Here is a 27,096-nt window from a genome sequence, read left to right as displayed (position 1 = left end):
TCACCATGGTCGGTGAGGCTATGCTCTATTTGGCTCCCCTAGTGTCCATTGAACAGAACTGCGGGTCAACGGAAGATTTAGTTTTATCCAACTATTTATATTTGATGGATTTTGCCATTAGGCTATCATTTGATAACGGCGAAAATTTACTCGCATAATTCCTGATTCTGGTTAATACAACTCCTAACTTAATTTTGACATAAATATTGGCCTTATCTTTTTCTTTTTAATACCTAAATATCATTTAATCATTCCATCCATCCATCTTGTGTGAATAGAATTACAAAGCACGCCGTACGTTATAACAATATTCCCGGATGGCTGTCTGAACGTATACTGGCTTGACATATGCCTGAAATGTACTTATGTGGTGTATTCAATTCCCCAGTCATGACTTCAAGACCGAGTGATATATGAAGGACAATGCCAAACATCAGTGGGTTTTTTCTCCGTTTTTGTACAGTCTAACATTCAACACATATTCCCGGCACTCCAAATATGAGCTTTCACCCGGCCAGGGATTGTTTGTGGTTGCGCGGTGGCTGCGATTCATCATTCATTTCCTCCAGTGAGCTGCGCAACGCAGACGCAACGTAACGCATCGCCGCTCTCCCAGGGTGCACTTCGCTCTTGCCATCTTGTCGAGTAGCGGTGGTGAGAGGAAAGAGAGGCAGTTAGCATTTTAGCTCGCTGTGACTGCCACAGAAGTGAAGTGCATATCTGTCAGCTAGCCCTAGCAGCTCCTCAACGTGAAGTATCCGCACAGCGAGAGGCTGAACTTTACAAGTTTAAGGAGCGTATATTCTCTATAGCCCTCCTTTTGGACATTGGATGGACAATATCGGTTTGTTTACATCATGATGTGGCACATACTTGTACTAAGGTAAGGGGAAATAACTAGCTATCGTGGGCTAACTTAGCTGGTTAGCCGAACATATATATGCCTTGGCTGAAAAGGAGAGTGAGTTGAGAACAGGCCCGCCTGGGGTAAAAGTACTGGGAGCAGCTTGTGATCCAGGATTGCGACAGGGCCCTTCCTTCAACTCCAGAGCCGAGACTGTGTCCGAGGAGAAAGGCCAGCCGGGGTCTGGAAAGCCCCGGAGCCGAGACTCGAGTCTTGTCGCCGGTAGGTGTGGAAGTATCCGAGCTGTACGGAGTGTATCGATCTATCATCTGCCAACGCCGGCATACTTTATCCACGTCGTAAGAGAGACCGAGGACGTGAACATGTGGCCTACTTGTGTGTTTCATATTTTCCAACTGTGAATTGCTCTGCGATAAGTTATTTTAAGTAGTTTTTTGTGTCTGGAGATAGTCCACGTCGATTCAGGTAGATATTCAACATGTCGAAAATGCCGGCAAAGAAGAAGAGCTGCTTCCAGATCACGAGCGTGACCCAGGCTCAGGTTGCCGCCAGCAGCATCACTGACGACACCGAGAGCCTGGATGACCCGGACGAGTCCAGGACCGAGGACCTGTCTTCGGGGATATTTGACGGTTCTCGTGCCGACTTAGGGGTGTGTGACAGGAGTTCGTCGGAGGAAACCTTAAACAGCGTAGAAGCACACGAGAGTCAGCCTGCCTTAACAGGACCTGTCAACGGTGGCTTCTTTATTAAAAGTATTGTGACTGGTCATGTCCCCTCCTCAGCCGTAGGAAGTGGGGTGCCCGTGGCGGCAACAAGTAAGCCCTCTGTTCTTAGCTCATCCACCCAGTCGGCTACAGCGGTCACCACAGCCTCTCCTGCAGCTGTGCCTAGCGTGACTCATACAGCCCCGGTGGCCACTAGCTCCATATCAACCGTGAGCTGTAGTTCCCGTTTTAGGGTCATCAAACTCGACCATGGTACAGGAGAGCCCTTTAGACGTGGCCGATGGACGTGCACAGAGTTTTACGACCGTGATTCTGAGGGTTCCAGCATGAGCAGGACTGTTGACAGTATAAAGCAAGCTGTGACCCTCGATCACAGTAAGGACAGGGACAGCGGTTTCGGGGCCACTGGGAGCTCAGTGGTTGGCCCCAATGCTGTCTCTACTCCGGAGACTGCTTCAGACAGCAGTGGGCATCGGCAAATCTCCCCAGTCTATGGCCGAACCCCCCAGATCGGGAGCGGAACAAGTGCCTTCCAACCCACGGGGCACTTGAACATGACGCCCCAGCAGCAGGGCCAGGTGACTTTGCAGGCCGTTGCCCCTCAGAATCTCCTCCCCGGTGTCCCCAACGGTGGCCCCCAAGATGCCCTGTTGCAGAAATCTCCCATCATGCCGCCTGTCACGCAGAACCACCAGGACGCAGCCTACTTTAACCATCCCGCTAGCCTCTCAAACAGCCAGCAAGAGTATTGCCAGCAGCACTTTGTCCCCCAAGGCTCAAGCACTCAGAACGCCCCCACGGCCTCGCACCCTGTGGGGCCTCTAGTCAGCCAGGGCCCCTCACCTGTCATCACTTCAGCTGGTCCCACCGCCCATGGATCCCTGCTCCAGCCGGGCAGCGGGGGCCACATCGGTTCCACTCTTCCTGTCGGTGGCCTCCAGGAGGCCCAGTCCTTGGGGGGAGTGTGCGGCGCACCTGCACCTTCTGTCCCCGCCGCCGCCGCCTCTGCCACCCACAGCGGTGGCCTCTCCAACGTGCCTGCCGCAGTGCCCAACAACACGCACACCCTGTCGGGCTTGCATAGCCAGCCACTCTTCCCCGAAGGCCTTCCCCAGGGCTACCCCCCCAGCTTCAGCAGCCACGGAGCCGACGGCCGGAGGCAGTCGGACGCCCTACCTCAGCCCGCCGCCAGCGCCTTTCCAGGGATGGACGGCGTGCGGCCTTTCATCCCGGAGAGCCTCCGTCTGGTCACCCCCACCGTCAACAGCCTGTTTGGCATCTCCATCGCCATGGATGAAGACGAGGACAGGTAGGCGCCGAGGCATTAAAAATAAAACCTGTTATGTTGGGTGATGGTGGACTGTTGTTTAACTTTTGCTCCGTGTTAACTGTAAGGCTCATGCATCACACAAAGGATCGCAAGCATGTTAACAATGCACTGTGAAGAAGCCCGATGTCCAAAGCAGAATAACTTACTCGTATCAAGCTAGGCCTGTAAAGATCCCCTCAAATATTGCTACTATCTTAAAGGATGCATTCTATTCAGGCGTGCATACACCTGCTTAAATCAGGTTTATTGGTGTGTCTGTTGCCAGAAAAACAGCTTGCATAGAGGTAGTGGTATGCTGTTGTTAACCTGGCCCTTTTTCTGAGTTTGTAAGCAGGCAATGCACAACTTTTAATAGGATTTTTGTGAACAAAGGTCATGGAATAAGCGTTACTCAGAGATTCAGGAGCCATACCAACCACACAAGTAGTTGGAGTCACTGGGACTTAATACTTTTTGAAAGGTTTCAGGGCTGCCGGATTGTTTTGGGTGATTCGATGTAGAATGCAGAACGTGTGTCATTTGTGTGCATCAATAACCTGACAAACGGGTTGGAGTCTCTTTAAACAACTAAAGGCGGCATGCCACAAGAGAGTTGCCAAATGTCCTCGTCACATGTACATTTCCTCTCGGCGGAAGCGCTCCCATTTTGCCTAAACCAGCACTTTGTTATCACTGCAAACATCATTTGAATTTAAAACTAATGCTAAATGAGGCGTGTCGAAAGAATACGTCCCGCGCAATCTCTGAGGTCACCCTCTCTCTAATTCGATTTCGGCCCATGTAGAGATAAAGAAAAGCGAGCATCGGAAAAGTGACCAAGCGCAGGCTTGTCTCCGAACCGCGGCGACACGAGCGCCTGGCCTGCAGCGTGTGTTGTGGACTCACTTAGAGGGGGTAGGAGAGTCATGCCCTCATTTCAAACATCCCCCCCCTGACGCTCTGCAGCCGTGTTTAATACACTGCCCTCATCTGTAGCCTCGGCCTAAGATCTGCTAAAACTGGACTCATTTCTTCACGCAGAGGCAGAAGGGGGGGGGGGGGGGTGGGGGGGCGGACACATTTTACACGGCAACATCTGAGAAGACTCTTTTGGAGAATAGGGGAGGGGGCAGTTGCTGAGAATGGGGTGGCAACGCACTGCACCAATGAGAGCGGGCTCTGAGGGGAGCGTTTCTGTGCGTTTGTCATTAATATCCATCCTGCGAAAAAAACACAGTTGTGTAGCTGAACTCTTTATGAACAACCTCCCCCTCCCCCCCCATCTTACACGCACACCACCCTCATTGCCCCTCCAACTAGTCATGCTGGTGGGGGGGTCAGGGGGGGGGGGGGGACTGGATGTCGGGGAAGTGGGTGGGTGTGCATGCATGGTGGCTGGTTAACAAGGCGGTAGATAAATTGCGACTAACAAGCATACTTGTGTTTTATTGGTCGACAAGTCACTGAGGGGAATTTTATGTGAGATGAGTCTGTTGGAGACTTGTGAGAAGGCCAGCGTGCCTGCCTGCGCTGTCGAGTTCAGCTGTATCTGACCCTCTCCTCAAACATTGTAAATACCAGCTCTTCAATTGTCTGCGGTATTCTGCGTGTGTGTACACAGGTTATTTTTAGGGCCCATTGGAGGCTTCTCAGACAGCGTTTAGCTGTAGAAGTGTTGCAGAAGAGATGGACGGTTTGAGTATTGGAACGAAGCAAAACCTGGCCTCTGTATTGGCAGGCCTCCTGCATAAACAGTGATGGTGCGTGTGTGTGTGTGTGTGTTTCTGCATCTGTTTGTCTACTTGCCTGTTTTGTTGTCTGTCTGAAGTATTGTCTGTTTGTTTGACTGGGGATCAGAGGTTTTTTTAAGGGCCCTGATTATCCTACTTTACGTGAATTAATTCATTGTGTATAAATAATTGGTTTCTGCAATCAGCGTCAGTCATCTTGGCTGAGCAGGGTTTGAGAAGACAAAGACAGGCAGACACTTCTGTTCTACGGGCTTCTCTGAACAGGCTTCTCTGTCATGCCATCCAGGAGTTTAGCCAGTGGCCATTTCCTGATGATAGTGATTGTGTTTTTCGTCCTTTTTTTGTATGCATGCGCAGTGTCGTCGGCTGCTGTCAGGGACGCCATGACTACAGTGACACCGGCGTGGGTAGGCCCGGGCAGGAAGTGACAGTGCAGTAGTAAGGGAAATCAGACGGGCAGACATAACGAAATTGTAGTTGCACAGCCAGAACCGGATATGACTCTGATTTTGGGCGGCACACCGAAGTCTGATTCATCTCATCGAAATGACTTGTCTTCCCCTGTATTGTATTTCAATTTAATTTAAAAGTTAGCCTCCATTTAAGTATATTGATAAAAGGGTTAGAGCTGCTGTGTGTTTGTGTGTGTGTGTGTGTGTGTGTGTGTGTGTGTGTGTACTAAGGAGTCGTCCATGTTAATCTCCGCAGAGGAGCCTGAGGATGAGCGGTTATGCTGCTGGCCTTCTGATTTGGCCTCCCATCTGCTCTAGTTATGGCTGTCTACAAACCTATTCTTCACCCATAAGTCTCCATCCATGGCACACTTAAAACAATAACTCCAGTAGGGCGTCCTGATATGACATCGCTCGTATATCATCACACGCAGCACGTAACCGTCAGCCGAAGAAAAACCAAAACGCCTGTCGTCTCCTGCGAGTGGAGCATTGTTCTCTGCACAAGCTCCCCCCTTCGTACGAGGAAAGGCGGCCAAGTTTTATTGTGGAGCTCTGGTCTGAATTAGCGTGCAATGCAAAAGTGGAACAAAGTGACATCAGGGGTGGAGGCCGGTGTTTCTTCCCCTCTCTGTGTTGGAAGAGCTCGCTTCTCGGCTCAATGCCGGTGCCAGATAAGGCTAAGAATCTTCCCCAGGGACGATTTTGCTGCGTTCAATAAGAGGGCTTGGCTCTCTAACTGAATCATAGTTCCAAGAACACCACATGCATGTTCTAAGTGGAAAACCGGGAGATTGGGTGTGGTGCTGAAGCAAGGTCCTAGTATTTAGCGCCGTCATTGAAAGCAGATATACATGTTTCAGTGTAGCAGGGTGTCAACCAACCAGTTGAATTAGGCCCAAGCCTCTGCCCTGAACTGGATTTATAGCCACACTCCTGGTCAAGTATCCAGCTTAAGGGATTTTGTTTTAATCTCGCGCAATCATGCTTTGCTTCCTCATGTCTCGCGCTTCCGTGGTGAATTCATACCTCACTACTACTAAACTCACCGAGCACTGACTTCCATTGTTGTCCGGAAGTACAACGAAGCGAGTCGCAGAGCCGTGGCTCTTTGTTGGCAGAACCCACGTAGATGTGTCAGGTGTTTGTTAGGGCGCTCGCACGGCCAGGTTTGTTTACTTCCTCTGCCTGAAATCAGCTGCCTCTCCGGCCCGGTCATAAAGCACTCTGTTTGTTTGCCCTCCTCATCACCTCCACCAGCCTGGGAAAGTAGTCTGTCTTGAACTTGGCCTTCTTAATTACAACCAATGAATTTATCCCGAGATATGGCACTTTTGTGTCCGTCTGATATTCAGGCATTGGTTGAACACCAGGTGTAGGGAAGCGTCAAACCCTGTCTTGAGCCGCAGCACCGTGACACGGAGACCACCTGTGACCCCCTTCCCCCCCCCACACCCTCTTGACCGGCCCCTTCCCGCCCGGGCTCCTGTTTTGACACGAGCTGTGCACGTGGAGGGCAGAGAGAACAACCTTTGTGCCCCAGGTGGGTACGCACGTACAGCCCCTTGCTCCGGCCATCGGGACGCCAGCCCCCCCCCCCCCCCCCCCCCCCCCCGGTCCACTGAAGGCCTCTGTCTCTCCGACCGATGGATTGCGTCAGCTCTCGCTAACTAACCCACACAAGCACACAAACACACACGCACTCAATCACTCACTCACTTACCCACTCACATAATCGCTCACTTGCGTAGCCACTCACTCACACACAGACACTTTCTTACCCATGGCCAGCGCCTGCAGTTATTTCATTATTTTTACAGTTTATTTATGCTCCCACTACCACCAAAAAGCGACTATTTCCACCCAACCCACTTTAAGATTGAGTCACCCAGTCTCACTGCGAGTCCCCCCCACCCAAAACAAACACCTTGTCTCTCCCCCACACCCCCCCCCCCCTTACATAACAGGCCTATAATTGTAAGTTCACCAGTGGCAGTTTGCAGCACTTTGCGTGACGTCAGGGAGCGCAAGGCTATGCGTGTGTGAGGACCTCTTGAAACCTGTCCATCATCCGTCGTCATCCAGCAGACAGCCGGTGCCACGGAATAATGTTCAACACTTGTTGGTGGTTACTCTGCCGTGTGTGTGTGTGTGTGTGTGTGTGTGTGTGTGTGTGTGTGTGTGTGTGTGTGTGTGTGTGTGTGTGTGTGTGTGTGTGTGTGTGTGTGTGTGTGTGTGTGTGTGTGTGTGTGTGTGTGTGTGTGTGTGCGTCAATACTTGGGAGTTTTACTGGTAATTATTAGATTCTAATGAGTACGGAAGCACACAGATAGACACGGCGGTGTCATGCTCACAACAGGACAATACTGTAATGAGCTAACAGTGAAGCCCCCACCTCGCAGGGAGCAGTCAGCCTGCTGGAATCTCCCGTTTCCCCACAACCTCACACTGGTCAGGCTGGTCGGGGCTGTCTGGCATGGCGGTATGAAGGGGCAGGGGTGTTGGGGCCGGGGTACTTGGTCTGCGGTTTTGTTGCCATGTTTCAAGTAAACAAGGGAGCAGCATTCTTTTTTTTCATTTTTTTTTTTTTCATCAAGATAGAATCCCTTACTGTACTTCCAGGAATTTAGTTGCTGCGGTGCCCTGGATTACAGGGGGGGGGGGGGCCCTCATCCCCTGAGACCCCCCCTCAACAGCTCTGACTGTAGAAGGACCCCGCTGGCCCGGCCCTCAAGGCCCTCTCCTTTAAATTAAAACATTCCACATCGCTCCGCATCCCACTCTCTCTGTCTCGGTCTCGTCCCGGCTCTTATTTGATCATTGATTTTGTGTCTTCCCCATTGTCTTGTCGGTTTGTGATTATAAACGTCAAGTCGGTTCCTCTAATTTGTCCATTTTGTGTTTGTTCCTCCCCCCCTACACTCTTCTCTCTGTCTGTCTCCATTTCCCTCTGTCTGTCTGTCGATCTCTCCCTTTTTTATTTAGTTTTTTGCTCCTACCTCTGCCCGACACCCGTTTTCTTTTTGTAAAACAGGTAACCAAGGACAACCACTGTGCCTCTGTCTAATTTCATCACTGGTGCTCAACACACACGCGCGCTTGCAGGCGCGCACACGCCATTTCAGTCACGTCTCAGAGTTTCAGGTTTAAATCACCAGGAATGCTGCGCTTTAAAAAAGCTTTTCCATGTCATTGGAGTCTATAGAAAGGCCTCAATCCTCTTTAAATACCTTGCTTGAGGCTTTGGGTGGTGGAATGGGGTCGGCAGGGAGGTAGGGGGGGGTGGTGTTTATCACAACCATTTTAAACAAATTGGTTCAAACTTAACAATGTCTATGTTTCTCTGAAAAACGCTCCTTCTGAAAGCTGTTGACAAGCTGTTTTATATGCCTGACTCATACAGTAATGTTTTTAAATCTTCCCTTCGGTTTCTGGTAATAACCCAGAAAGGCTGCGATTTTTTAAGGAAATGGTTCTGAGCTTATCATTTGACAAAGAAAAGATATGAAAAAACATATTTATTTACGCTTAAAAATTAATTGGCGAGGAAAGGCAGTGTCGTCCATCTTCCCAGGACGGGGTCAGGAGCCACTTCAAATTAGAGTGGACCTGCTAAAGAAAGTCAACAGGCCAGCTCAGTGAGCCTGTCATGCTGTTACTAACCCACTTTGTGCTGGAAGCGGTGTTTATTGAATTAGTGAAATAGCCTGCTATTCAGTATGCAGGATTCAGGACACTTTTGCTCCACTCTTAACTGGTTGTTCTTTGGCCTCTACCTACTCGCCTACTAACGAGTCGCACACTCTTCACTCACACATACTCTTTTGAATGCTTGTAGTATGCAAAGAATTTTTCGTCCATTTTCAAAGGCGCCCCACGGACCAAAGCTAGGTTGTTGTCGGATGCGTGTTCCCTGCTCCGTACAGAACAGGAGGGGCACGTGGACTAAATGACGTTTAAATGTGATGAAGGTGTGGTGGTTTGTCGCATGTTCACTAAGTTCAAGTTTGCCAGTTTCCTGTCTTCCCCTCTCCATGACTCCATGACGGCAATTCTGTTCCTGAATGGCAGTAAACGTGTTTGTAGAGTGAGCATATTGTTTGAATGATGACAAACATGCACACGCACACAGTGGTTGTTGAGCTGATGTATGCCACAGGTATAATATGCAGAGTGACAATTCTAAGAACCCTCATTCTCAATACTTTTTATAGACCTGAAATTTGTGCTAAAACTCAACTTAACCTACATTCCAGGTAATGCAAACAATTATCTATTTATGTGTGGAATGAAGTGTTAGAAAGGAGAATTCCAAAAACCAAATTTGAGCCTGTTTTTTTCAGATTCTTCAATTCAGTTTTTCTTGTTCTGTCGCTACCTGCATAGTCGAGCACAACTCAGCAGACGAAGCGATAAATCAGCGGCCACCCTTGGCTCGTGTTATACTAGCAGAAGCACGTTGAGCATGTTAAACCATTTATTGCAACACTATTCAAATATACGTTTTGGCCAGTGCGAGGGAAGACGAAGTGGGGCACACCTAAGCAACATCTAACTAACTGACTTCCTACAGCCTCCATTACTACTTCCAAGGCTCTTTAGTGGGGCCAAAGCTCTCATAGCATGGCTACCATCCACCATGTTTGCTAACGCTAAATTCAAGGTTTTTTATTGCTGGATTGCGATTTGCGAGTTTCAGATTTAATATTCAGGACTTGGCTTTTTGGGAGTGTAATCGGTTTGGGTCTGGTGGGCAGTGTTGGCAAAATCCTTGCTTTTCACAAACTAAATGAACAAAACAGAATATTATTTTATCTTATGTTGGCGCTGTCACGTTTTCTAGAACATTTGAAAAATGTAGAAAAGGTTGATTTTGTTTCTCCCGTTATCACATACATCATTTACATAACACCAAATGAGTGCGGATATTCTTGTTTATAAAGGAGAAAACCCGGACCCGAACCTACTGAGTTAAAACATGTAATGAATATATGAATCGTCCCTTCTGAAACTTCCCCTATCAATTACACAAGTTAATAGATTCATTTTTGCATTATCTGGAAGGAGTATTTAGTTGAGTTGTGTCCAATAATGCTCTGGCAGCAGGGAATTCACATCAGTGCGCTAATGCTACCGGGTACGGACGGTGGGATCACTAAACCAACCAAATCAACAAAAACGTGGTCTTACTGCTCGTCTAACAAAGGTTCTCAAAAGGCGGAAAATCCCAAATAGTTAACCTACCCTTGTTTAATTAAGCTTGATTTGGCTAATTCTTTTAAAATAAATTTAGAAATCCGAAACGGAGTAAGGTAATCAGGAAAGTAATTCTTGGTGTTTTTACAAAATGAAAGACGAAAAGGATTCTTCCATGGCCAAATGTAACCCTGAAAATCAGTGTATGGCCTAATACACGTAATACTTACTTCTTTTTTTTTTTTGAGTTTACTGGAAGCCAACCAATGCAGGTTTCTTCATTAAGGAAGTGAAAACTTAAAGTGGCAGTTTTTGTTGAAAGCTATCAATGGAAATGTATCTTAGTGAGACAGTTTCTCGGCAGCTGGTTTCCACACACACACACACACACACACACACACACACACACACACACACACACACACACACACACACACACACACACACACACACACACACACACACACACACACACACACACACACACTTTTCAGTAACTCTTGACTTTTACAAAAAAGAAACAGTGAAAATAGGTATGTTCTTGAATATGATTTCTATTTCAAAGCATAAACGTCAGAGGTGGGCGGCTGAGGGCATCTTAAAATGAGTGTAGTAATTTCAAGCTGACATTTTGACTACCAAGAATGTCAATAGTTAGCAAGGTCTCGCTTATGTCAAATTCAAAGATTTCCATTTGTTGCCGATCAAGTTCCTTGTTCTAAGTTTTTGCTGACCAACAAAATTATTCGATTCTGATTATTATTTTTCGTGTTAATCAGATCACGGTTTATCACTGATGATCAGAATTAATAATTCATCATAACAATGAATATTGGTGTAATGTAACAAGTCTGTACTGAGAATATTAACATATTTATTTGATCAAACATCTTCTCACGTCATTCATTTACATTAAAAAACGTTCACCACGTATTCCTCAGGGCAGTGAGGCAATGAAAGATGAGTTAAAAATATTGAATCACTGGCAAGCCCCACTCTCACCAACTAGCTTACTGGCTCTCGAAGCTAACTAAAGACACCGGGGTTCATGGAGCCAAGCAGTTGCTCTGGTAACCATGGTACCGTGTGTCACAGCCGTCCAATCCATCCAGCGGGGAGGGGCACGGCCCTCCCCTAGAGCCTGGCATGTCTGAACACTGAGTAATGAGGATGTGTAGAAAGCCTGGCAGCTGCATTTGAGTCATCCCTCCTCCTCTTCGCTCTGATTGGCTATCACCGACTGAACGGACCCTCTGGTGCCTGTGATGGCTCATTTATTTTTTTCTTCTATTCTTGTGTGTGTGTGTGTGTGTGTGTGATTTTCGCACATATAACTAATCGCATTGATATTTGAGTCGGACCTGAAGGGAGGAGGAAGTCTTCCTCTGCATTGTGTGTTCACACATGTTAGGGTGTTTTATATACAGTTCACTTTTCCGCCAGGCTTTCTGTTCCTGCGTTTCCAACATCCAGTCACTGCGAGCACTTTCCCTCCCCCAAGCGATTGAAACTGATCCTCAAGCAGCGTTGCATAAAAAGCCAATGAGTTTCCCCATAGCGATACAAAGTAGTTTCACAGTGACTATTTATTATGGGTTTTATGAATACTCTCTGGTTTCCTTCACATTAATTATTTATTTTTTTATTTTTTATTTTTTATACAGTTCTCAATGATCTTTTATTGCTGGGAGCCAATAAAAGTTTTACATTTCGATGAGCCGTTTATTGTATTTTAGATAACATAACATTTTAGGGCGAAGCAACTAAAAAGTAAAGCCACAGTGAGTATTTTAATCCTATTTGTTTCCAGTTAATGGAATAAAATTAAATTTGTTGAAGGACAATACATGACCAAAATGAAATCGAAACCATCATCAGTTCTGCTAGTTAAATTTAAACTCCCATGTACCAGTCATAAAAAAAGTATTTTTTGCCTGCCTTGACTCCGTTTGTGAAAAGAGAAGTTTCTGAAAAGATCATGTTCATTCTTCGCTATCCCCTGCTTGGCTTCTCGAGTCATTTTGCGAGCTCCAAGTTCATTAGTTGAACAGGTAGCCTTTTGTGATTTATGGCAAATACAGAGTCGTGACTTGAGTGAGCCATCATTGACCTCCCCTGATCTGCACGGAGAAGCCTCCAGAGTCTTTGTTGGGTGGGTGATTACGGGTGTATTTTAGGCCTTCACACTGTATGCTCAAGCAGGGTCAGATTCTTTGTACACATTCTGCATCTACCCTTTACTTTTTCACTCTATTACAGTGCTGTGTGTGGTGATGTATCACAGTAAAATAGGCTCTGCCGGCTGATCCATGACAAACAATGACATCAGTGGATAAACATAACCGCACCCAGGCATAATTCACAAAAAACAAACATCTCGTCTTGTGTGTTCCCTCAAATAGTAAAGCGGAGCCATGCTGAAAGGCAGCTCCAGCGTTTTGTTATAGTTTATTGATCAACAAAACGTAACGCCCTGTACGGCCCTTGATTGGATGATGAGGCGGTGATCAAGCACATGTTAAAATGTCTTGTTATTGCAGTTCAAGAGAAGCACTGACGACTTCACCTTCTCCGCTAGATGGCTAGAAGGTGGGTAAGAGGGAACCTTGAATAGGCATTGATATAATTGAACTGATCTACACTGCCAAAGCCAGGGCTAGACGCTATGGTGTCATATTACAGGGATAGCAGGCAAGTGAGGCTGCTAAAAGACAATCCTGAATTTAGATTTCCAAATTGGAAATGGACAAATAGGGTGCATGTTGAAGGCGATAGCACCGGTTTGAAATTGTAAGAGCATGACCCGGCTGTAAGAACTAGTTGTAACCAGTGTTTGACTTTCTCACTACCCAGAAGTTAGGGGGGGTTTTTGATATAGGTGTTAGTTTTTTGCAAAGCCACAGAAATGTTGTTAGTCAAAGTAAATGAACCGTGTAAATGCCCAGCGTACATGGTGTGTACTTCATCATGGTCTACTAAGCTCTGGTTATGAGAAATAGTAAGCCGATATCGGGTTAATGTTCAACGTTTTGTCATTGGGCATTTCATTCGGGTAAATTTAAGTTTGCAACAATGTTATTTTAAAAACCTTTAATGAATAAAATAAAGGATAAGTTCATCCTTATTTAATTATATATTATGTAATGGCTTTAATTCTTTTCTTCAGTCCAATGACGTCAACCCTCACCTGGGGATCAACAGCCCTTTATGAATTCATTTTCAATGTCAACAACGTTTGCCTTTCAACTTAAGCCTGTTTTTCCATTGCCAAGCCTCCGTGTGACTATTGGTCAGATGTGTCCTGTACCCGCCAGACCGGCTGGTCTGGGTGGGGTTATCCGAGAGATCAGCTGCGCTCTGCTGTCAGAGAGCGCAGCCCTGCCCAGCAGACACAGTCAGACCTGTGGGCCAACACGCTCGCAGGGTTCAAAGGGTCAGCGTGGTGCTGGAGCTCCCCATTGTCTGCGTTGCTTCACTGTCTGTGCCTCTTCCCTCAGTGCAACAGGGACTATTGCTTGGTCTGATGATGCATCACCTGCCACATTGCCAAATGAGCCAGACCGGATATCAATTCAACGTGTGACTCATGGCGCAATTATAGCGGATGCAGTGAAATGAATGCCTGTTGTTGGAGAATAGGCGATGATTGTGGGTTACGTTTTCTTGGAGCCTTGCCAGTCAGCTTGGTAAAGCAACCTGCTTAAAAATGATTCGAAAGTCTGGATTATTTTTTAACTGTGGTCTGTCCAACTGTGACCTCATACTCTTCCATCTTTCCTTTATCATGGCTTTTATTGTTTCAAATCGGGGTTGAACACGAGTGTTCTGTTGGGTAACTCGGGGGGGGGGGGGAAAACCTTGAAACTTCCACCACCACAGACCACCGCTGGCGTCCATGCGGCTGTGACTGTGGGTGTTGTGGTTAATGCTGAATATCTGCACAGCTGTGTGCTTCACTTCCAATGGTCCTCGCTGTTGGTCCTTGCTGGAGGGCATGGCCCCACAGAGAGTCTCACAGCCCCAATTTCCTATCCTTCCTCTCACTCAAACTATGTGGAGCAGAGCGGTCGTTGTGTTTTACCAGCACTAGATCACTGCCGGGCTACGTCCCATCCTCTTGACTGTTGACTCACCCTTGCCCAGCATCCTGCTACAGCTGTAAAGCTCTCCGCACAATAGCTCCAGGCGTTACTGAAGAACATATGGTTGCGTACTCATATCCGATGGGTCACTGTGTGTGTGTATTTTCCCTTCAGAACATTACCAACTCTGAGATGACCTTGTGTTCTGGAAGAACAGTGTACTTCCTCAGTGACCTGTTGCTGAAATATCTTGCGTGTTTAAGTTTGGCGACCTAGGGTCCATTCCTTAGCGTTTGTACTTTACACTTAATCTGTCAAAGGAGATTGGTTATTTGATTTAGTGCCTTCCTTGTCTTCCACTTCTCACAGCTTGCAGTTGCCCTACGAACCAGACTTATGATGTGTTGACTGATCTTCCATGTCATTATATATTTTTTTCAGTGTTTTGTAGTTTGGGATAACAAATACAACCACATTGCTGGACTGCTTCCAGTTTCCTCCATTGTGCGTTCGTTGAAAGGCTTTATGGGCGATCAAGGTTTGTTTGAGGTAACCAAGCTTATTTGTTGACGAGTCCTAGCATGCGTTTACCCTGTCAAGCAGGCATCATGGGACCAGGAGAGGTGCTCGGATATCTGTCAGTAGCATGTGACTGCCTCAGGCAACTGGTCCAATGGTGAGATCCTGCCTCTTGAAGCAGGGGCCAGACCCTTGCCTGGCTTACCATGCATCGCAACCCTTCAATGGCCACTTAGGAGCTACTTCAGTGGAAAAACACACACGACACTGTTACATAGTGTTAAAACCATTTGTTTTCTACTGGAGAAAGTGTTGATACCTGCCCTGGTGCAACGTTTGTGGCTTGCAGAGGGAATTGTTTCACATGTGCCAATGTACATTTACTACATACATACATACTAGTACATTTTAGTCTAGCTGGCCTCTTAAGCAATAAAAAGGTATTCCTGTAAACACTATTAATATAGGCACCTGTCTACATGATCAGCAGAATACTTAATTATTAATCGAATCAATAGTTCCAGCCCTACTTAACACAATGCTGTCTTGTATTATTTGTAGCCGTTCACTGCATAATGACTGCATTGCAGCGGGGCTGTGTAGCTTCCTGCTCTTTAGGTCAGGGGAGGGCACTCTTCTGGATGAAAGAAATAGAGAACTGTTGATGTAAACATGAGGCAAGCGTGGCCCTACCTCCCCTTCAGCTTCATTATTGCATTTTTATGCTTTATTATAGAGCGAGATAGAGAGGACGGTATGGGAGACAGAGGGGCGGACATGCAGCAAAGGATCACGGGCAGGACTCGAACCCGGGTCGCTGCGATCAGGGCTGAGCCTATATGTTAGGTGCTCTATATGAAGTTCAAGTTGTGGACAAGCGGGGGCCTGAGCCAGGACTGCTTGGGGGCTTTTGAGGGGAGGTAACCCAGGAAAAATGTGGTTCTGTACAATCGCCGCCGGCCATACCTGCAGGTCCGGGGTGTTTTGTTTGTCAAGGAAATCTGTGTGGTGCCCGTCGAGTTCAGGGCACGCAGGTGACGTGATTTGAATGTGTTGTAAGTGCATTTGACTCGAGGCTGTAGGTCAAGCAGATAAGCTCCTCCAAAGGATTTCATCGTTCTGCATTTTCCCTACCTTTATACGTCATGAGGGAAATCGTTTAATTACACAGATAAGAGTTTCCCTCCGGCCACTTTACAGACCGGAGCTGCATTGTGTTGTGGATTCATAATACATGGATCGGATCATACCAAAGTAGTGATAAAATGTATGTGTGGTAGGTGACTACAATTAGTCTTTGGTTATCAGTTTGTACAGTTAAAGTTCTTAGTTTGAGGCCCTGGGTGTATTGCATGTGGTTTGAGTTCAAGGGCCTAGGCATTCACAAATAACACTAATAATATTTGCGACTATTTTAAGATTTTCTTTGAAAGGATGATGGGAATGCTGGGCTTTGCTATTGTCAGGCCCCCTAATTTAGCAAATTGTTTCCGTTCCAGTCTGTCGTCTCATTGGACTTGTTAACATACACAAATGTTTGTACATCAACACCTACGTATGTTTGTTCATCCACACCTGTTTTCTTTCGTTGATGAAATGCAACCTTGCTATAGGCTAAGGCACATACCTGGGCTCCGGTTGAGGGGAAGGTAAATCTGTCATGGAGCCACATAGACACTCAACTATTAACAATGAACTATTAACTAACTCAACTATTATCAGCTGTCAATACAGTAATGTACGCTATGCTCACATTACGTCATTTCATTTTGAGCATTCTAATCTCTGGCTCTGCTGTCTTCAGTGGATTGATTCATGACAGAAAAGGGCCTTTGCATGTAGTAAAACGGTCGATTTGCAGGTTTGAGTAAGTTTAAGGGATCTCCCTTTTATGTGACAGTCGGTCAGCCAGCTGACTTGTGAATGTCAACTTTAACTGATGGAGTGTGGTTGGGTGTTTCCGTGATGACAAGTAAGGCTTGACTTTTTATTTTTTGGCACGTACCTAGGTACTGTAGCACCCATACCACCTATCTGCGCACAAAACAAAACTTTTTCTAGTTGGACTTCATTGGAGGGGGGATTGTTGGCAGGTTCTATCTAATATATATCAATTCTGGTTCTCGGCATATTTAAAAACTGAAATGTTTTCACGTTCTATGGAAAAATGTGTGTGTCTGTCAGTGTGTGTTTGAGTGTGAATAAACTTGCCATGCTGTAATGCATGACCAACTTCCTGTGGCAACCCACTATTGTAGAAAAACACTCACATCCTCTCTGGATTCTTCCTTTATCTCACCCTGTATTCATGTGGCTGTTCTTCTCTCTTATCCCCTCAATCTGTTCCATCTTGCTGTTTTTCACTTCCACCATTATTATGCGCTTCTTGAAGACGTCTGCAGGCCCGGTGGCCTGCCTAGCATATGTACTGGGAGATTTAAACAATAACTGGTGTGTCCTAGACTAGCAAAAAAGCACAGAAACTAGCATTGTTGTTTTTTTTGGGTCCAAAACAAAGATTAAATGGAATCCTAGGGCCACCCTGTTGCTCTGCACTGTAGTATGCATTCTTGCTATTGTGCCATAATATTTACTTCTAAAACATCTGTGTTAACAATGAAAAGTCAGATGAAAAAAGCTGCCCTTCGGTTGCAAAGAAGCCAAGTTGCATAACGGATGTCTGTGTAAACTGATGAAACCCCCCCCGGTACCATATACAGGGTTTATTTCTGAAATGAATGTGAACAAAGTCATTGTTCACATTCATGTCTTTGCTTCTTGTGTAAAATGGAACAGTGGAAACCATTATTTGTGTGAGCAAAAGTATCTAAAATGACTGGAACAGGTGGCTAAACTAGCTTTCAGATGCAGCGTTTTCTTTTCAGCAGCCCAAATTGGTTGCATGTTCTGCCACCAGTGAGGCCAAAGACGAGGCTGGATGACTGTCTTTACTAGAGAAAGAGAAACGGGGTGTGCCTCAGCAACGATGATGTCCTTTATTTGCGTCACCATGTCCACAGTCCAATAAACAAAAGCCAACTGCCACTAGTTTTTAAACTTCAGACTCCATTCGCTTTCTGTGCTTTTTTGAATGGTACATTTCAAGGTTAGCTTTGATTCCTCCGTTTTTTTCTTCAATTTCTGCCAAACTTGCAAACTTTTAGAATAGGATATTACAGGAAAATAATTGTATTTCCTGATTCATAATTTACATAACGCATTATAGAGCACAAATGTGACTCTTTCACTTCCTTTCTTTGTTTTTGCATCTGATCTCTCTATTTTCTGGTTATTTCTTCGCTTCGCTCATGTTTGTTTGTTCTGTCTCTGTCTGTCTCTCTCTCTCCCTCCCGACCATGTTAAAATGCAGGAACCCGTCTACAGCTTTCTACCAAGCGTTCCCATGTAGCAGGTTACTGGGGTCAAAACCCCTCGGAAATAGGTATGAGCTTGGGTTGCCTTGGTGTGTGTGTTTGTGTTCACACATGAGTCAGCCTGCACTGAGCAACTAAGCCTGACCTCGCTCTTGAGTTTTCTTGCATGAAGAATGCATGGCATTGTGGGTACGGAAGATAAACTTCCTGGTCTTGGACTTGTGTGTGTGCGTGTGTGTTTTGAAACTCATTACCACAATGAAGGTTTAAGTGAATGATGAAGAGAAGGAAATTGACGTGCTTTGCACCTTAATAAATTATAATTGATGAAATAATAATAAATTAAAGGAAAACGTAGGGTTTGTCAGCTTGGACCCTATTTTCCAATCAGTTGAGGTGTAAGGGCCGACAATTACAAAAAACAATTGTTTAATGCTGCAGCCGCAAGCCACGAAAATAGGCTGCAATGTATTCCGCAGGGTCACTTGTGCGTTGTCAATGTACATCTAAAGCATTGCTTGTTTTGGCCACTCACAGGCTCCGATTATATTCTAACATCATGGAAAGTAACGCTATAGAGGATTACAACTTTTTTTGATCCGGTCTGTTTATTATTTCGTCCAACCAAGTCGCACTGAAGGAGATGTATCTCGAGAGGTTAGTTGTTCCAGGAAGTTGGCAGAATGTTTAAAATGTGAGTGAGAGCTGGAGACAGAAAACTGTCTCCAGCACTTCAGAAAGCAGAGCTTGGTGTTATCCAAACGATTAATCATTTTGGTGAAGGACAGTTGAGAGTAGAATGGGGAAAAAGTTCCTGCAACATCCAGATATCAGAGCGAGACTTCTCCTTGAGCGGGACTTGATTTGACACAACAACAAACAGATCATCCTGTCCATGATGTTATAATATGATCTAAGCCAGTCAGTGGAAAAACAAAACTTTTGGAGGCCGCAGACAGGGTGTTATTGGCCAAAAGGATTACATTACAGGCTGTTTTTTTTTTTGCGTATTACTGCTCGAGTGTTCTGGTTCAATGCTGGACCGATTTCATAAATTGTTGTTCGCATTAGTCCCTTAAACCCAGAATGATAGGAATGTAGGATACTGGTTGAAAAACTCCAAGTTCTCCTTTAACTAGGCTGGACAGTTGGAGATCTTATTAATGCATCTTCGCAATTATACCTGCATTTGCATGTGAATCAACTGAATGAGAACTCCTTTTGGCCTCAACTCGAAAGCTTCTAAAAACGATTTGCCTACAAGGCCAGCATAAGATGGTTGATATGAAGGCTCACTTGTTTAATTATTACCAGATGATTAACGTAGAGTAATTGACTTGTAAGATTCTGATACAAGTTATTCTGGGAAACCAGATGCAAATCTCTCCACTTGAGAGTGCATACCTCACACATGCGTGCGTTTACATTGTAGCGTGTACGCCTCAGTGTTCATTTTCAAAACACGTCACCAGATACACCCTTCGGCGTTCCTTCTTTGAGATCCGTACCAACAAAGGCTGTCATCGAATCAACCCATAGTACCAGCCCTGTCTGTGTTAAGTCAGCCATGGCTCATGTTGTCGATATGCTATTTTATATTTGCAACCAACTGCTAAACGGTGTGGTTTCTGTGTGTTTGACTCCAAGGTTAGGGCTTCTGTTTGTTCCCGTTCCAACAAGAGTGCCTCCAGGCTCTAGGTGACTAACAGTGCAGGCTCTATTCACAACTGTTTAAACTAACCGCTAGTAAACCCTGATGGAAGCCACCACAATCCAACTCCTTTTGTTTCTGGCCAGCTTGCCTGCATGGTGGGGCATGTTCAAGTGGGGGTACAAACTCGTAAACAGTTGGAGGGCATAATGGAGAATTCCAGAAAGTGATGGCTTTGTGGAAATCGTCCAAAAAAAAAAAAGAGATGGGTGTTGTTCCATGAAATATCACGGTGGTCAGTGTGTTCTTGTTTGCATGGCCGTTTGTGTGCAATGCATGTTGTATCCAGCTACCTTTCTGCTAGGTCTTCCTAGAAACTACTTATGGTTTAATTTTTTCATGGAACAAGAGGTCTAGTTCATTTTTTTTTTTTCCTTTCCAAAGGGCTTTCTAAATTGGAAGTTCCACTCACAGCATTTATAAACATTCTTGGAAAGCTACCTGGTTGCCCTTCTGAATTAAATCATTGTGAGTTTGTGTTCGCTGTCCCCGAAAGCAGCAGCAATCGTTCTGCAAACCTCAACCCCAATAAGTCATAAAGAACAGCTTTGTGATTATGGGCAATAACATGCTGGTTTATTTATACAGTAAATATAGCAGACAGGTAATTAGACTCAGACTAGGTATGTAGTCTTAAAATAAGGGGAAACTAACAAATTAGAAGTGTGTAAAACATTTTTTTTTACCGGAAAAGCAAAGGTTATGATTTCGTTCTCATTTGAGCCTGGACGAATTCCAGATTCATCAGTCACCTTAGAGGCACTTGATTTATCGACAAGATCTGTGTACTATGCATACCTTGCACTACACAACACAATTTAATTGCAGGTTTTGCATATAAGTGCTCAATTTGATATGGTTTAATTGTAAAGGCTGCCCTGGAGGCAACAGCCTGCAGATAAATGACTGAAGTGAGTTTGGTTAACCTGACACAAGTTTACAAAGCCCATCTCAGATTGTTTACTCAATATAACTTCATGGTTAGGCAATGTGGAACAGAATAATTTGTGTATTCGTGGACACCCAACTAGGTGTGCCATGTCACAAGTCTGCTAGTCTCGCTTTTTTCCACGCTGCATGTTAAGCTGGTGTAAAGGTGAAATCCTGTTTGAATCCAAGTCAGCCCAACGGGACGTGACCGTACTCATGTGCACTGTAAACCAGGCACCTCCCTACATTAGAGTAACCTAAGGTGAACCAATCTGTTTCATCAGAAACTACGTCGTACATCAAACGCAACTGCCGTTTTGATGCTAAGGTAAGCGGCCGGTTTGTTTTTAAATTCAAGTTGGTGGCACGGCGCCATTAGCGCTGCAGAGGTAACGCCATTGCTGTTGGGCAACACACAGCCTCCTAATCTCCAGCCCAAACGAGTGTCACAAGACCTGATTGCTTACAAAGAAGCTTGGTGTGAAAAGGGTTGTGAGAGTGCCTTGATCTTATGTTTCTCTGGTCCTACACCAAGTCATTAGTGCCTTACCAACGGAGCTGGACGGGAGGGGTCTCTCTCTCTCTCTGTCTCTGTCTGTCTCTCTCTCTCTTTCTTTCCCCCCCCCTCGTCTGAGCGCTTGTCGACTATTAACAAAACCACACAGCTGCTTGTTTTCTCTGAAGGGGGGGAAAAAGCCCCAACACGGGCTAGAATAACAAGAACGTTCATAACCCCGCCTGAATTAACTGTGAACCCCGGAGCGGGGGCTCTGATCCCACCCCCTCCCCACTGCCCTTGTGACTCCCCAGGGTGGCTCTCGGCCGCCAGGGTCTGACGGCCGTTTCCCCCCCCCCCCCCCCCCCCCCCCCCGCGGTGCCAGCGGTGGTGGTCGCGTGTCTGGGGAGGTCAGCCAGGCAGACTCCTGGGGGCCTCGTGCAGGGGGGGGGAGGGGGACATCTGGAGGCACTGTGAGGCCAAGCTGTTATGCAATGGCAGAGAACATAAGCGTTCCAGTTCCTTCGGTGTGTTTACAGGGAAGCATAGGCACCCCGCTCGTTTAAAGGGATTTAGGGGCGCGGAGGTGGATACTCTTCTCCCAAAAGGTTTCCTGTTTTGCAGTATTGAGCGGCCCCTAGTACCGATGAATTACCATAAAGTGATCCACTGACACTCTACCTTCAAAACCTTTGACGTACCACTGCGAGGGTTCGTTCATAGGCGTCCATGTGTTGTATGCAAATCCTGGCACGTGGCCTCCGGCGTGCGTCACGGTTAAAGATAGTGCCCGTGTGGCGGGTCCTGTTTTTCTTCTCTCAGGCTGAGTTGCGTGGAATACCTGTTGATTTTCGCAGAACTCGGTCACCAGAAGCTGTTGATTAGCCGGCCCTGGGCCAGCCAAGAGGATCAGAATAGTCGCACCATCCGTCGAAAAAAAAAAGGGCCTCTCCGGTCACTTTGTACAGCAGGTCTCATGACCGGGAATCCTCAACATGCCCACAGCAACTACTTATGGCCGTCGCACTACAGGGATATTGTACTCTACACTGTATCCTGGGACAATGTCCTGGAGTGTATTGTGCAAGGTTAATGCATGTTTTATCATGAGCAGAATATGATTAGTCAGTCATGTTTTAATATTTAGTGTTTGGCTACGCCTGTAGCCATGAACGGATGTCGACGAGCGTTTTCTTCATGACTTGGCTTGTCATTGGTTGTTATGGCGCTGTATGATGTTCAGTAGGCCCATCTCATTGATTTCGTTAAGAGTGGGTGTAAGCACTAAGGTGGTCTCAAATGGCTTTCCCCCCCGGTTGGAATGTTGTTGGACCACAAATGCTTACACAAGTTAGGCTGGAGTACCTATCCAGTAAGTAGTCTGATGAATTTCGATGGGATGGCAGATGTGTATCATCCACAGAAACGGACATCAAAATAATCAGATGTTCTTACGTTGTCTATTAGGTTACTCTGCTGGCTAGTCAAGTGTTTGTTTTACTCAGCCCAGAGAAAAGTGTCCTTTTAACAAAGATTTGTGACTGATAGGCTGCATGACAAGAACAACTAATTCAAATAAACTTATACCGCATACAAACAAATAAAAAAACATTTAATACAATTATAACCATTGGATCTGGCCCTGTTGTTTTAATAAAGTCACCCTAATTGCCTCCAGGATTTTCACCATTCATCGCTCATTCGACTCTCTGCTGGCCCCGGCTGGCGTGAGAGTGTCACTGCAGCTAGAGATATGAAAGCCAGGCTGAAAGCCAGGCTGAAAGCCGGCAGTTTTGCTTAGTAGTGCATTTGAGTCAGATAACAGTGGGTTAGCAGTGATTTGAGACCGTGTATCTTGTTCTCCTTTCCGTCTTTACACCCATCCCCCCACATACCCCTTCTCTGTTTGCATTGAGGAACGGTGAGCTGGGGGTCGACCCCCTAAAGGCTGGGGGGTCGACCACTTAAAGGCCTGGGAATATACCTTATTCAGCTGGCTGTCGTCCTGCAGTGTGTTTCTATGCATGCCACCACTGAAGGGTTGGTTCAGTTTCATATTCATAAATGCAAACCCTCCAGATTTGCCCCATTTTGCCCCAAGAGTGGCAATTCGGTCCCCTGTTCATCGTATTTACCCCCATCACGGGCCGGGGGGCAGTACATTTTGTGGTGGTGGACACCCAGTCAGAGCTCCCTTGCATAAAGGGCCACATATTCCCCAGCAGAACACAAAGAGACAGCGTGTGTTGTTTTCCTTGGACGCCAAATACCAACAAGCCAGACGGGGCTGTGTTGTCGGGTGCACACTTCATTTTACCCCTCCGCGCCAAATCTCTCATTTGCCTGACAAGCAAATTCACCGGGCCTCGGCCTGCCAGCCTTTTTTTGTTGCTGATAAAACCACGTCCCTCCCAGTTGGTGGGCATTCTTGTATCTCTGTTGGCCCCTGTGTGTAAACCACTAGTTCAAAGGAAAGGTCGCAGAGGATCTGTTTTCTCACCATTCCTTCCCTAATCAGCTGAAAGGTGCCGAGTTATCTGCTGGTATGCAGATGTGGATTTGAATATCCGCCATGATTCCTTTCGCGTCTATCCGATGGTGTAGGTCCGCTCTGACGCTGGGGTTATTATGGGTGACTTGTAAATTCACGCTGGGGTGAGGCAGACATTTAAATAGTCAAATAGACATTGGTTGTAATAACAAATAAATTAAGATAAATCATTGTTTGCTACTCGTGTTTTGCTTTACTGCGTAAAAAGCTAGTTGGTAAGGAAAGGAATCCATTTTGCTCAAGGTACACACACTAACTACCTATTTCTCCAATAAAGTGCTTCGAAGTTTGTAACACCTTATAAACATTGATGGAATTCGTTATGTAACCTTAATGACAACTACAGCAAAAAGGACAAATATAAAGTTGGAGCATAGTATTCACAATAAATACCCCTTTGGATTGTGAGCCTATTTGAACGTTATGTATAATGTTTAAATAAATGCACATGGTGAAGGGGAAGGACCCCAGGTAGGCTGAAGATTAGTTTATTTTATCTCTTTCTCTCTATCGTAATTCACTTCATATGAAGACGCTTTATTTGTTTCATGTAGCGTGCTTTTATGGCGCTTTAAAGTTGTGCAACAGAGTCCTGATGGGTTTGGGGTTTGGGAGAAAGGGCATGACTCCTCCCCCCGTGTTGACAAGCGTGCGTGTCGAAAGGGTTTTTAAGCCTCGACTCACTCGCTCGCAGACAAACATTGGTTCGACAGAGTCTCCACGAGTGAAAACTGGCTACTGTTTGTTATTCCGGGCTTGTTTGATTTAATCCGCTGGACATCATGCGGTGCAGAATGAGCTTCAGCCTCCCCTGTTCGCCCATCTCTTCACCTACATACTCGGCCCGTTTGGTCGCGTACAGAACGAGATGCCTCAGGTAGGCGACAGCACCCCATACTTCTGAGGGGGTCTACACTCTTTTATGGACTGGCCTAGTTTTACGGTATTTGTGATTTATGACGGGAACTGATTTGGGTTTCTTAGTTATTACTCTTCTTCTTGTATAGAAGTTTGATTGGACGAGCACTTTTGCGGTCACTTCAGTTGTCTCGATGCCGCACGTAATAACTTTTGTAAGCGCCTTGGCACGGAGGTTGAAGAAGTTGCGAAGTGTCCCGCAGACCCGTAGCCGCTTACGGGCTTCCATAGAGAACCCACTTTCTCCCGCAGCCTGGATCAAAATCAACCCGCAGCTCCGTCTAGTGGACAGACGGCCACCATAGCAGTGAGCATCCACGTCCAGGCTGGGCGTCGTCGTGCGTGCTGGGATTATTTTTGTGTGTGTGTGCACTCGCAAGACCTTACTTTGTTTGACGTGATCGGAGACTTTATACAGTCGCGCAAATATATTTGTGCTGTTCTACAGCGATCGTTGGACGTGTGAAGTAAGTGGTGAGTGCGCATCAAGGGGTGGGCTTGGTTTGGGTTGCAACGTGGTTGCGGTGCTTCGTTAAAAAATTAAGGTAACTCGATTGTAACGCTTGAAACAATCTGAGGATTTAAATATCCCATTTCAAAGGACCGCTGCAGACGTTTATTTATGCCGTTGGTTTTCTTTTTTGTCGTTGCACGCAATTGTGATTTGTATCATAATATGAACCGGAAAAGGGGGAACCTAAACATCTGCCCATTGTGCTTCCTTTGAGGAGTCTTTCTCAGGACAGTGGGCGCGGTTAGCGACTAGCGATGGAAATGTTATGTTTTTTTAATGTGCCAATGATTAAATCGGGTTTGCTAGATTGTTATAAGGTTATATTGAATCAAAGCAAATGTATTTCATTTGGTAGTATCTAAAAGACTAACTCTTTGTTGCAACGCTGACATGCGGAATGTATCACGTTCCCATTTCCGTCATCTTTTGACGATCATCAGTGAACTGGGTAGGAGGCTTGGCATCGTTTTTAAGACTTGTCCACTTCTCGATTTCTCCTCTTCAAACTGAATAAATACAGAGCCAATCGACTCTGACATCCATAACGAGGGGATGGTGCTTTTATATTCCCTCTACTTGGCTACCATAGAAACACAGATTAATATAACAATGGCTAATTATTGGCCTTGTATCTTGGCCTTGTAACAATAGTGCTCAATCTTTTCAGGCCAGTTGTGTGCTTGGATGGGTTTTAAATAACCTGCATTGTATTAAGAAACACAGTGCAGTTTATTAGCATTTTTCCCTGCTCATAAATACCTTTTCCTGTGAAGTAGTCCGAGTGAATCATCCAGACGCCCTCGGGGCCCTTGGCGGCAGATGAACTGATATTTGACGACTGGATACATCTGATGAATTGGTAAAGTGGTAACCTGTCATAACTCTCTCTGTTTTTCTGGTCCACAGTGCGTCTGGTGCCAGTTTAGTTGCCATCGACAACAAGATCGAACAGGCAATGGTAGGTCCTTCAAAGCATATTTGAATCGAAACTCTAATGACATGTCATCGGTTTATTTATTCAAATATTTTGATTTTGTCCGGGGGCCATTTTAACTCTATTTCCATCTCTCTGTCTCTCTCTCTCTCTGTCTCCCCCCCCCCCCCCCCCCCAGGACCTGGTCAAGAGCCACCTGATGTACGCCGTCCGCGAGGAGGTGGAGGTACTGAAGGAGCAGATCAAGGAGCTGTACGAGCGGAACTCGATGCTGGAGCGGGAGAACGCCGTGCTCAAGTCCCTGGCCAACACGGAGCAACTGGGCCAGCTGTCGAGCACGCAGAGTCCCGGCGGAGGCACCACCTCCCCCCCGCAGCTGCAACACCTCCTGGGCGACAGCAACAACACCGCCCTCAACAACAACAACAACAACACCAACGCCATGCAGCACGAAGGGGGTCCGAACAACCCCCATCAGCCCAACGTCACCTCGGCGTGATCCCGTTACCCCCCCCGCCCGCCCGCCCGCCCCGCCGTTCCCGTGCACCCCTTGCAAATTCCCGCCTTACTTAAGCAAGACGCAGCGCACCCAGCCGTGCCCCCCTCAGGCCGGAGTGGAGGCGGAGGACGTTGTCTGGAAGGAAGTAGAAAAGACCATCAACCGCCGTCGTCCTCCTCGCTCCCTGAAGGGCGGCGGCCCCTCCCCGAGAGAGGGTCCGTTTCCGGGGGCCCCACGCCACGCCCCCTGAACGCACAGTCGAGCATG

General features: G+C 46.4%; 1 protein-coding gene across 1 annotated transcript; it reads left to right on the top strand.

The window, feature by feature from the left end:
• The first annotated feature begins 586 nt into the window (after positions 1–586).
• tsc22d2 (TSC22 domain family 2) lies at positions 587–27,096 on the top strand. The gene is made up of 3 exons (XM_056603590.1): positions 587–2,902; positions 26,303–26,354; positions 26,509–27,096. Exons 1-3 carry the CDS (start codon positions 1,344–1,346, stop codon positions 26,827–26,829), a joined length of 1,932 nt encoding a protein of 643 aa, XP_056459565.1. The 5' UTR covers positions 587–1,343; the 3' UTR covers positions 26,830–27,096.

This window comes from Gadus chalcogrammus, chromosome 12, assembly GCF_026213295.1.
Source record: "Gadus chalcogrammus isolate NIFS_2021 chromosome 12, NIFS_Gcha_1.0, whole genome shotgun sequence".
Classification (NCBI taxonomy): Eukaryota; Metazoa; Chordata; class Actinopteri; order Gadiformes; family Gadidae; genus Gadus; species Gadus chalcogrammus.
Note: the sequence above shows the minus strand (reverse complement) of the source record. Positions and strands in the feature narration are given on the sequence as shown.

Coding starts and splice junctions, on each gene's coding strand:
- tsc22d2 (XM_056603590.1), top strand. CDS start 1,344: ATGTCGAAAATGCCGGCAAAGAAGAAGAGCTGCTTCCAGATCACGAGC. Junction 2,903..26,302: donor ATGGATGAAGACGAGGACAG/GTAGGCGCCGAG, acceptor TCTGGTCCACAG/TGCGTCTGGTGCCAGTTTAG. Junction 26,355..26,508: donor ACAAGATCGAACAGGCAATG/GTAGGTCCTTCA, acceptor CCCCCCCCCCAG/GACCTGGTCAAGAGCCACCT.